The sequence below is a fragment of the Anastrepha ludens genome, chromosome 5 (genome assembly GCF_028408465.1).
Source record: "Anastrepha ludens isolate Willacy chromosome 5, idAnaLude1.1, whole genome shotgun sequence".
NCBI classification, from domain to species: Eukaryota; Metazoa; Arthropoda; class Insecta; order Diptera; family Tephritidae; genus Anastrepha; species Anastrepha ludens.
Window position 1 is genome coordinate 33160146 of NC_071501.1, and position 12950 is coordinate 33173095.

The 12950-nt window shown below is 38.9% G+C and overlaps 1 protein-coding gene across 1 annotated transcript in view; it reads right to left on the reverse strand.

The window, feature by feature from the left end:
• Positions 1 to 12950, reverse strand: part of LOC128865231 (opioid-binding protein/cell adhesion molecule homolog) — a 283912-nt gene that overhangs the window by 47824 nt on the left and 223138 nt on the right. Inside the window, exon 7 of the mRNA XM_054105356.1 lies at positions 5399 to 5548. Within this exon, the coding sequence (XP_053961331.1) occupies positions 5399 to 5548 (150 nt within the window). The remainder of the gene's footprint in view (positions 1 to 5398; positions 5549 to 12950) is intronic.

The following is a 12950-nucleotide window of genomic DNA, read 5'->3' on the forward strand; positions in this document are numbered from 1 at the left end:
GACGTTTGTGCCTTACGACAGTAGCTCTCCAATGAATGTTTGGAAATGTGGATCGATGGAATAATAATCAAGTTACGCCATCTGTTGTAAAACCGCACGAACTTATTCATAGTCCTATTAGAAGTCTTTGGTATGTGGATATACCGGCGAATGCTGAAAATTTCATTTCACATTTCTAACAGTGAAGTTCTTCTCCGAATAAGCCGGAGGTACATAGCTTCACACGGCGCTGAAGCGAAGAAAGACAGCTTACTTAGGGTATATTCTACGAAATCACAAGTACAAAATGTTGCAACCCATCCTGGAACGTGAAATACAAATTATTGAAAAAAAAAACAAATATTATGGTAGCGTAATTTAAGGTTATCTAATAAGAGGTGTTATTTTGATATTCAAAGAAAAATGCTATTTTTTAATATAAATGATCGGATGTTTATTTCATTATGAAGAGGAAGGAATGCCGTTAATAGTGAAAAATAACATCAGACAAATGACCACCACGACCACGCATGCAAGACAATATCTTTTTCATGAAATTTTCCATAACCGAATTGCAAAGTGGCTGCCCTATGTCCTCGATAGCCGCACGAATTCCATCTTTGAAGCCTTGAATCGCCCCTGGGCTGTTGGCGTAGACCTTCTCTTTCTCGTGGCCATGAAAGAAAAAAGTCAGAATGTGTTAAATCACAAGATCTCGGTGGCCAATTGTGATCACCTCTTCGTGAGATAACACGGTCCGGAAACTTTTCCAGTAAAAGATCAATGGTGGCGTTGCTTGTGTGGCACGCAGCGCCGTCTTGTTGAAAATAAACGTTTTCCTGATCGATACCGTCCAATTCCGGCCATAAAAAATCGTTAATCATCTCTAATCTAATCTAAATAACACCTGTTATTGGAAGACCTTTTATTAGACACTGGACAAGCAGAGGAAACAACAGAGAGTTGTGGAACGAGGCAAGAGACAGAGAAGTTTTTAGCGAAATCACAAACAATATTAGAAATATTAAATTGTAAATTGTAATTGAATTGTAATGAAACTTGAGTTGTATGACCGCTTACGTTCGAAAACGAGCAGGCAAAAAAAGAAAAACAAGAAGCAGTGGACCACGTAAAGGTTAAAATAAAGATTTCCATCGCTCAAAATTATGATAATCTGCATAATAAGAGACTCTTGAGAGACGTTAACTATGTAGCGCCGATATAATCCGTTTCGAAGTTAGATCGATTTAATAAATCAAAACTTTTATAAATTTATATTATATGTATATACATATATATATAATTGGCGCGTACACCCTTTTTGGGTATTTGGCCGAACTGCTCCTCCTATTTGTGGTATGTGCCTTGATGTTGTTCCACAAATGGAGGGCCCTACAGTTTCAAGACGACTCCGAACGGCAGACATTTTTTATGTTTTTGTGAGGAGCTTTTTCAAGGCAGAAATACACTCGGAGGTTTGCCATTGCCTGCCGAGGGGCGATCGTTATTAGAAAAATGTTTTTCTTAACTTTGGTGTTTCACCGAGATTCGAACCTACGTTCTCTCTGTAAATTCCGAATGGTAGTCACGGCTACGGCGGCGGCTATAGAGGACTGTTGAGGAATTTATATTATAATTTTTCAATAAATCTTTTTGTTTTGTTCACATTAGTGACGCTAACGACACTTACAATTTCAGGGATCCTGCGACAAAAATAGGCTAAATTTGGCGTTTCTGAAACCTTAACAAAACTCCAATTTTGTAAATTCGAGTTACCATGATAATTTCGAGCATTTGTTATATGGAGAATATAGAGGAGACCGCCAGCAAAAAAAAAATGTTCAAAATAAACGCCATTGTTGAGCTACTTGAAACTTGTATACTCAAACCGGCATTCAATTGACTATTAAACTGCCGGTTTGAGTTTGAAATTTGCCTTTCGATTCTAATAAAAAAGTTTAGTGTTATGGTGAATATTTCTTAAAAATTTTCCAATTTGCAAAAAGTTTAAAACTTGGATTTAAATGGGTTTGTAGGAGAATACACTTCGTGTTCGTAAAAAAATAAGTCAAATGAACTGAAGACAAATAAATAGTCAACATTGTTAATAAGTTCCTGTTCTGTACTTTTGTATCGCAGTGAATGTCTACGGCATATCTTTATCTTTTCGTTTCTTCGTTGCTTAATACGGCTCGAGTTGATTGAGCTGCAGCGCTAGTAACGTGAAAACTAAACCTTTTTTTTAAACGCTTAGAACTAAAGCTCGCCTATCAGGCTACTTTTTAAAAAACAAAATTCTTCTCTAATTTTTGTTAAGTTTTTGTATTGAAAAACATTCGATTTTTTGAGAGTTGGAGTATTTAACTATTATATAAAATAAATATTTCATCAAATTGTTTTTATAAGCCAAATATGTGCTTACTAAATTAACACTTAAATTTTTTTTTTGCAAGGATATCATTTAGAAAAATTTAATAATTTTTTTTTCTTTAAAATAAAAACATAAAATTCACATTTTTCTTATAGCTATTTGTACTAAGTTTCATAAAAATAAAGAATTTAAAATATATTATTAATATTTTGTTTTGTACATAAAAATTAATTCAGACCTTTTTTCTTATATCACATGTATAATAATAAACAACATGTATAAATAAAAACAATAATAAACACTCATACGTTTCTTGCTTGATGTACAGTAATTGCACATTGATCTTTTCACTTTCTTTATTTGTGGTTCAGAGTTTCCTAGCTGCTCTTCGGAGCTATGAATGGAGTCGGTTATTGCTTCACGAACTCGTTTTTGCATAGATGGTCTTTCTTGAAGTCTCATTGAGAGCCAGTCACAGCACAAATCCTTACTAAGATCCTTCATGAAATCCCTTCTGCTCATTGGCTTTATTTGTTTTTGGTCACAGTTTGAAACATAGAGAATATTACTATTCAATACTGCCATATTTATCATACCGTAAAACATACATAATGGCCAACGCCTGGTTTTACGGCTGCAGCTGGCATGACAACACATCTGATCAAAAGTGTCAACAGCACCTTTTGTTGCATTATAGGATTCAATAATTACAGGTTTTTTTGATAGTGAGTTAAGTGTGGGCTCGTCGTGCATAGTTGGTATTAAAAAACAGTTTTATGAGGCTTTGCTTTATAGCTAACAAGACTTAACTTATCATGGAAACCGAACATGGATGTTCCAATACGATGTTCCAATAGTATTATGCTTGAACTCATCTGGAATTTAGTTTTTGTTAGTTTTGATTGTTCCAATTAAAGTTAACTTATAAGGATCCGCTAATAGCTGTTCTGCTAATGGTATGGAAGTGAACCAATTGTCTACAGTCATGTTTCTATTTGTTCCATGTATAGTTCTAGTGAGAAGCTTACAATAATAAGAACCTAACGGTTTGCCAGCTACTGTATTAAAATTTTTTCCCAAATATGGTGAAGCATCAAACATATATTTAGTTCTGACATCGCAGACTAACACAATTTTTATTCCGTATGTAGCTGGTTTGTTTGGTATGTACATTCGGAATGGACATCGATGTCTAAATGCTAGTAGCTGTTTGTCTATTGTCACATATGACCCCGGTTTAAAGTTATCTCTACATTGCTGAATAAAAATCTCCCATATGTTTCTAATGGGAGCAAATTTATCGGCCTCTCTTCTTTTTTCTTGTGTGTTCCGATCATCAAAATGAAGGCAATTTATAAGAAATCTGAAAAGTTCCATACTCATTGTAGCAACATTTTTAGATCAGCAGAGCAAAGGATCAAAAAGCTCTTTAGTTGACAAATGGTTGTTCTTTAGCGCACCACTTAAAACCAAAATTCCAAGGAGAGCACGAAGTTCTTCTGTTCTAGTTAATGATGTGGTTGTGGTTTGTTTTTTGTAATGTCTTCGTTGGTATGAAGATGAATTTCTTCAATTATATTTGGTGTGAAAAATTTTTCAAAACAATCAAAAGGCTTTGTAACATCCCTAAATTCTCTCTTTGATCCCGGTAAAATATGAACAATATTCCTCGCTGGAGTTCTACTTGAGCCTCGTTTTGTAGAAGACGGTTCAGTCGACCAAATGAAATTGTTCTTACCTCTTACAATAGCTTCGGAAGGCTTGATTATTAAAGAGTCATTAGGTTGGTCATTACTTTGTGGTACGTCTAGAGGTGAAACTGCAACAGGAGTCAATTCTTGATTGCCTAAAATTTTATTTTCAACTTCATCTTCAGATTCAGTTTGAAAGTTTGGATCAATTAGACTATCGTCTGAATCGAAATCCTTTTCTAAATTGTCCTCTATTTCGCTTCCATTTAGCGACAGCTCCTCCAGCCATTTTTCTATTTGGGAGTCAGAAGTACACATCTCTAAACGAAAAAGCCATTAACATTATAGCTACTGTCGCAAAAAAAAAGGAAATATTTACAAATAATATGTAGTCAGAAAAATACCTTTAATACTAAACCTCGCCTCTCAGGCAACACGAATTAATATATCTCCGTAACAAAAAAACTTTGTGCAATGAACGTTCGACGACAAACTCACACAAGAGACAACTATAATGGTTTGAAAGCTCGTGCTGCCACTTGCATTCAATCATAATAAAATACGTAAAAATGACAATCTTTGCACCTCAGAGGTGGGGTTTAGTTTTCTAGGGTTAATAATAAAAAAAAAATAGAAAAAAATACACATGTAAATAACTTCAAATTTCTTTTTCTTCTATATGTAGTTAGTTGTTGTATTTTAATTCCCTGTGTAAAGAAATATGTATTTACCCTATTTTCCATAAGGAAGCACACTAACACAAATGGCGACACCATTACCGCAAAAACATCCTATTCGTTTACTTATCAAATTTCTAGCAGCAGCTTTTATTAGCTAATATTAATTAAGTCAACGTTGTACCCACAAATAGTACTTTTATCTTTTCACTCACAAGCCACTCATGAGCTTGAACTAATCATGTTAAAGTACTAATAAAGTTGAAGCTGAACCTAAACACTTACAATTTCTGAACTGGCCCAATGTGGCGAAACCCAAATTTTGTAAATTCACAATGCCCAATCTGCGCCAGCTGCCACGAACGGGTAGGCTTGTATGTACGAGTATGCTTGCCGGCACTCAACCTAAATTGACAGCATTTTATTATACGAGTATATTTTAAATAAACACTCACACGTCAACCAACTTTCGCCTCGAACAAATGCCACGAGATCTAAAATTCCTCAACCGTGCGCATACACGAGTATATGTATGAGTGTATATATGTGTGTTTGTATGTATGTATTTATGTATGTATGTATGCCTGTATGTATGTATGCATGTATGTATATGTGTGATTTTACGAGTACTTGTATATGTAAACACATTTGTTAGTTTATTACATTCATCGTTCACTTACGATAGAGTTTAATTGTGCCATCTGTGTCGCCCAGCGAATTCTTTGCCACACAACGATATGAGCCGAAATCCAGTATGTCAACATCGTTTATGGTTAATCGCATCGTTATTTTGTAGCCAGTCTCAAAGGTTTCGGGCACAAAACGTTCACCTGCAATAAAATGAAAACAATTTTCAATGAAATGTAATGAAAACATCTGATGAAAATTTAGTAAGAATATGAACGATTTATTTAAGTACATAAGCACATAAGTGTATAAGTGCACCACCATTTAGTTAGTTTGCTTGCATCCATATGTACGTGTGTGTATTTGTGTAAACAACTTGGCTATTTGCCAAGTTACCCTGCTGGTAAAAATAGCAGTGGTGAACTAGAATACGACCAGTTCACTTTTCACCGCAACTTGTTCGTGTTCTATCTTTTTTCCTTGGTTAGTTAGTGGTACTAAATATCACATACGGCAATATTGGGCGAAACCAATACTGATCAAAGCGTGATGAAGCAGCTCAAACGGTGGCCAAAACAGGACTAACGGCCAGGAAGATTCTATTATGTACTTGGTGGGACTTGAAAGGAATCATTTAATATCAGTTGCTTCCGTACGGCCAAGCACTAAATGCAGATCTCCACTGTCAACAACTGAACCGTTTGAAGCTAGCATTTAACCAGAAACGGCCAGATTTGGACAACAGAAGTGGTGTTGTGTTCCATCAGGACAAAGCGAGGCCATACACGACTGTAGAGACTCGCCAAATAATACGAGAGCTTGGTTGGAAAACTCGAATGCATTCAATATATAGTCCGTACTCGGCACCAAGCGATTACCATCTTTTCCTCTCATTACAAAACTTCCTGAGTGATAAGAAATTGGTATCAAGAGAAGATTCTGAAAATCGATTTCTAGAGTTTTTCGCCAATAAGGATCAAGGCTTTTATGAAGGAGATATTATGAAGCTCTCTTTAAACAACAAATTATGCAACAAAACTTTCCACATTTGACCAAAATTGGTCAATCCAAAATATTTTAAATCAAGTTTTGAATTTTACGCAAAAAAATGGACCTCAAAATTATATTTTTAATGCGGCCATAAACGACGAAATTTTACTTATCCGGCCTTGTATCGGAAAGTACCAGTTAGAATACCAATTCATACTAGCCAAGAAAATTCTAGATTAGGTTGGGTTGGACTTGGCTTATCCTGTAGATCGCACGCAGACCAGAAATCGATCCACAGTTTAGGTAATTTAAGTAGGCTGCTAATTGCCACGCAATGCAAGGTTAAAAATGATGCAGAATCTTAGCAGTTTATTCGTGTTTTGCTAAGAGCAGGAAGAAAAAATTTCAATGAAATATGTTTCGAAAATAATCAGTTTCAGACAAGTTAAAATCTAAAAAAAAAGTCCGTGCACATAACAGAAGTGAAACTTGAAAAGGCATACAAAGAAAGAGGGAAAGACCAGAGAGAATGAGAGAGAGAGAGAGAATAAATTCACAACATTTGCAGAGAATACAAATAAACAAAATTTACAAGAAACGGAGAAGGGTCGACCGGTGTAGGTAAACGTCGGACACAAACCATGGTAACAACGCGTACTACTCCTAGCGTTTATCACCCCCACAAACGCAGCGATTCCAGGACCGCAGCAACGGCACAAATTACCGCAAGGCACTACCATTAAATCCGACGTCGGAATGGATAGCACTTTATCGTACGCACAAGCACTAGCCAGGAAACAAAAATAAGCGTCAAAGAGTAGGCACGAAAAAAAACGCCAAGAACATTGGGACCAAAAAACGCCCCAAACAGTAGGCGCCAAGGAAACATAACGCCAAAAAGTAGGCACCAAAAATATATTTCTTACAAGTTTGCACCAACAAACAAGCGCCAAAAAGTAGGCAGTGTTATTCCGCACTAGAAATTAGCACCCACAGGGAAAAACTCAGGAAAAATAGCCTAAAGTGTATCTATATATATAAGGTGTAGCTCTCTCTCTCTTTTTCCTCTACGTTATATCTTTTTTCTCTCTCTTCTTCTTCTTCTTAATTGGCGCGATAACCGCTTACGCGATTTTGGCCGAGATTAACAAAGCGCGCCAGTCGTTTCTTTCTCGTGCTAACCGGCGCCAGTTGGACACACCAAGTGAAGCCAAGTCCTTCTCCACCTGATCTTTCCAACGCAGAGGAGGCCGCCCCCTTCCTCTGCTACCACCAGCTGGTACCGCATCGAATACTTTCAAAGCCGGAGCGTTTGTATCCATTCGGATGACAAGACCCAGCCAACGTAGCCGCTGGATCTTTATTCGCTGCGCTATGTCTATGTCGTCGTAAAGCTCATACAGCTCATCGTTCCATCGTCTGCGATATTCGCCATTGCCAACGTGCAAAGGTCCAAAAATCTTACGCAGAATCTTTCTCTCGAACACTCCAAGCGTCGCTTCATCGGATGTTGTCATCGTCCACGCTTCTGCGCCATACGTTAGGACGGGCATGATGAGAGTCTTGTAGAGTGTTAGTTTTGTTCGTCGAGAGAGGACTTTACTGCTCAGTTGCCTACTTAGTCCAAAGTAGCACTTGTTGGCAAGAGAGATTCTACGTTGGATTTCAAGGCTGACATTGTTATCGGTGTTAATGCTGGTTCCTAAATAGACGAAGTCTTCTACAACCTCGAAATTATAACTGTCTACAGTGACGTGGGTGCCGATACGCGAGTGCGCCGACTGTTTGTTTGAAGACAGGAGGTACTTCGTTTTGTCCTCGTTCACCACCAGACCCATTCGCTTTGCCTCTTTGTCCAGTTTGGAGAAGGCAAAACTAACAGCGCGGTTGTTAAGGCCGATGATGTCAATATCATCGGCATACGCCAACAATTGTACGCTCTGATAAAAAATTGTGCCTGAGCGATTAAGTTCTGCGGCTCGTACGATGCTCTCCAACATCAGGTTAAAGAAGTCACACGACAGCGAGTCACCCTGTCTGAAACCTCGTTTGGTATCAAACGGCTCGGAGAGGTCCTTCCCAATTCTGACGGCGCTGCTGGTGTTGAGCAACGTCATCTTACATAGCCGTATTAGTTTTGCGGGGATACCAAATTCAGACATCGCGGCATACAGGTAACTCCTTTCCGTACTGTCGAATGCAGCTTTGAAGTCGACGAAAAGATGGTGTGTGTCGATTCTCCTTTCATGGGTCTTTTCCAGGATTTGGCGTATTGAGAATATTTGGTCGATGGTAGACCTTCCAGGTCTGAAGCCACACTGATAAGGCCCAATCAGTTGGTTGACGGTGGGCTTCAGCCTTTCACACAATACGCTCGCTAGAACCTTATAGGCGATATTTAGAAGACTAATCCCGCGGTAATTGGCACAAATTGCAGGATCGCCCTTCTTATGGATTGGGCAGAGTACACTTAAATTCCAATCGGCAGGCATGCTTTCATCCGACCATATTTTGCATAGAAGCTGATGCATGCACCTTACCAGCTCCTCGCCGCCATGTTTGAATAGCTCAGCCGGCAGTCCGTCGGCGCCCGCGGCTTTGTTGTTCTTTAGCCGCGTTATCGCTATTCTCACCTCGTCATGATCGGGTAGCGGAACGACAATTCCGTCGTCAACGATTGGGGTATCGGGATCTTCACTTTCTCGGTGACATGCGCAGCTGTCACTGTTTAATAGGTTCGAGAAGTGTTCCCTCCATAATTTAAGATTGCTCTGTACGTCAGTCACCAGATCGCCGTCTTTGTTCTTACAGGAAAACGCCCCGGTCTTGAAACCTTCTGTAAGCCGCCGAACTTTCTGGTAAAATTTTCGGGCGTTGTTCCTGTTGGCCAGCATCTCAAGCTCCTCGCACTCACGTATTTCGGCCTCTCGTTTCTTCTGTCGGATAATACGTCTCTCTTCCTTTTTCAGCTCTCTGTAGCGATCCCACATGGCTCGCGTTGCGCCCGATCGCAGCGTGGCTCTATAGGCGGCATCCTTTCTTTCTGCGGCAGCATGACATTCCTCGTCGTACCAATTGTTTTTTCGGGCTCGCCGGAATCCGATTTCTTCTTCGGCGGCGGTACGTAGTGAACGAGAAATGTTGCTCCATTGCTCGCGCATGCCGGTTTGTTGGGCAGTGCTCTCCGAGAGCAGGAGTGAGAGTCGAGTGGCGAATCTTCTGGCTGTCTGTTGTGATTGCAGCTTTTCGATGTCGAACATTCTTTGCGTAGGTAGATGTACGTTTTTTGCTGCACAGAGGCGGGTGCGCAGCTTGGCTGCAACAAGGTAATGATCCGAGTCGATGTTGGGCCCTCGGATCGTACGTACATCTAATACACTAGAAGCGTGTCTTCCATCTATCACAACATGATCGATCTGGTTTCGCGTTTTTCGATCAGGAGACAGCCAGGTAGCTTGGTGTATCTTTTTATGCTGGAATCTGGTGCTGCAGACTACCATGTTTCGGGCCCCGGCGAAGTCGATCAGCCTCTGTCCGTTACCGGATGTTTCGTTGTGCAGGCTGAATTTTCCGACTGTGGGACCAAAAATTCCCTCCTTGCCCACCCTGGCGTTGAAGTCGCCAAGCACGATTTTTATGTCGTGGCGGGGGCAGCGCTCATAGGAACGTTCCAAGCGCTCATAGAAGGAATCTTTGGTCGCATCGTCCTTCTCTTCCGTCGGGGCGTGGGCGCAAATTAGCGAGATGTTAAAAAATCGCGCTTTGATGCGGATTATTGCGAGACGCTCGTTCACCGGAGTGAACGACAGTACTTGGCGACGAAGTCTCTCTCCCACAACAAATCCGACACCGAATTTGCGCTCCTTTACATGGCAGCTGTAGTAGACGTCGCAAGGTCCTATGGTTTTTTCTCTCTCGGGGAACGAAAATGCCCAAAACGTTGCATGGCGTTGAAATTCTACTTTCCATTCTCGCTCGCTCATCGAACCCAGATGTTCCTTTAAAATCATCATAATTGTTGGCGTCACAGTCCAGATTGAGCCCTGGCCTGCTTCAATAATTTCGACCAAGAATGTCGATCCTTTGCAGCCATCCTCCAATTTTTTAGTCCAAAGATCTTGGCATCATCATTAACTGTGTCAGTCCAGGTTTTCCTTGGGTGACCCCTTTTACAAGGCACATATAACTCTACTACTATTGTAGTTCTCTTTTCACAATTTCATTTGGGCCCATCCTCCCCTCTTAAGGTGCTGAACTTTGATGTAGTCGACGATTTGGAACTCGTTTAGCTCAACTAGGCATTCATCGTTGTAACGTAGGCGATAGTTGACGTGATCTATCCGCACCGGCTCAAGGATGTGGCGTAGGATTTTTTGCTCAAATACGTTAAACTTTTCTTCATCCGCCTTACGTATCTTCAAGGATTCAAAAGCACAAGAAACACAAGGTCTAATTATTGATTTCTAGACTTTCAGTTTCGTTCGCTTAGAAAGAAACGAGGATCTTGGAGCCTTATATAGCGAAAAGAAGGTCACGTCCTCCCCTGGAGTCTTGCACTAATCTTTTGTTTCCAAGATATTTCATCAACCCCACCCGCTCAGATGTGCAACTGCCGATCAATATGGTAGATTTACATTCATATGAAACTTTTCCAGAGCAAAAAAAAATTATGTGGATTTTAAAATAAATCACATAAAAATTTAGATTCTTTCAGGTTTCACTATTTTTATTTAAAATACGGCAATTAACAAATATATGTAAAAAATTACATCATTTAAATGTCAACCATGAGAAGATCTACAGGTAGAATCTACCAAGAAGTCGATTCATGAATGCTTAATTGCTAGAGATATCGATTTGGAAGGTTGTACAGTAACAATTTACGCTACAGCGGAAATATTCTCATGATAACGACCAGTTTTTGGTCTGCCAGTCCTTTTTTATTCTCGAGAGAACCAGTGTATTGAAAATTGTTCATCAACCATTGGATTTGCACCCAAAATGAATGAACTCTGCGGAAATGGGCAGGTCACTATTTACTGCATGCCAGGACACAAAGGAATAGAAAGGGAATGAGAGGAAGCCAAAGTAGGTACTCGCTTGCCGAGATTGCGCAGGTCGGGTATATGTCTGAAAAATGGAATCTAAATGAGGAACTAACTCTGGAGACGCGGTCGATATGGAAACACTCAACCTCGTACAAAACTCCCAAAATTATGCTAAGGACTTGGAATACAAAAACTACAAACTTTATTTTATCACTCTCTAGGAAAGGCAGCAAAATATTCGTTGGTGTACTGACAGGACCCTGTCTAATCTCACATGACGCAGCCAAAATGGGATTAGTCGAGAACGTTGAGTATAACACAAGCAACGGAACGAATGCTAGGGGTACTTTGGAACACCTGCCTTGCGACTGCTCTGGCCTTTGTATGACCCGCCAAATGTGCTTAGGATCAACATATTTCTCATCCTTGGAGGATATTATTGAAGAACTTGCTAAAACTCACGAAGAGATGCATTAAGAATTACACAATAAGAAGTCTTCGACTCCAAATACAGAACACTGATAATTCAATGGACCCTAGAGGTCTAGAGGTGGGACCTTTGGCAAATCAGCTTGCACTACTTGACCTAACACTTAGATTGTCGACTCATTCAGACAAATATTTTCACCGAAAAAATCACGAAGTTTGCGATATATTGTTCTTAAATATCGACCATTTTCATACTAAGTTTCAATAATTTTAACGCGTTATTCTATCCAGTAAAATTATATATCTATCTATTTAACAAATATTATATCATAAAAAACTACCTTCAAGGAATTATTCACTACTGACATCACTACCTGACTTTTGAAAGATTCCTTAGAATGTTGCCCTGCTAGTATGACTTTTCTCTGCAGGGTGGCTATTTGCCAAGTTGTATAGTGCTACTTATACACATACAAATATAATCCTGATGGTGTCTGTTGCAAGTGCATTAAACTGGTGTAGATAAAGAGCTCTTAGGATCGCTTTAATTATTTGCTGTCCTTACCGGTTTATAAGTGTAGAATTTTGTCACTAAACGAAATTTGACTTATGCACATATTTTAGGGAAGTCCATTGAATTTTTATATTATTTTTATTTTAAAAAAAGTTAACAGTAAAATATAGAAAAGTTTTTTTAATTCCCTGAATTTGGATAACAGTCTTTAAATTGTGTAGGTTACAATGGTTAGGTAAGGTTGGTTGTGTATGATACAATGAATGCTAATACTTTTTTTCCTATTGCGAAAACGACAAAAAAAAAAAACAAAAGTGCTTAAATAAAAATTAAAATAAAAAAATTATTTCAAATAAATTTTCTATTGCTTGTTTACTACAACTTTGAACAACGAAATTGGGATATATGCAGTTTCTAGGGATGCTTTTCATATAAAGATTTAATCTGAAACTTGTAATAAAGCGTTTTTCAGTAAGAGCGCTTCAACTTTTTTTTTGAATAAAACACAAACGGTGTGACTTTTTTAACTAATTTTTTTTTATTATCGAGTTTGAACATATACATTTAAGTATGAAATTCGATTTCTTTTGCATGACCACCGCGTGCACGTTTTACGAAGTCCAA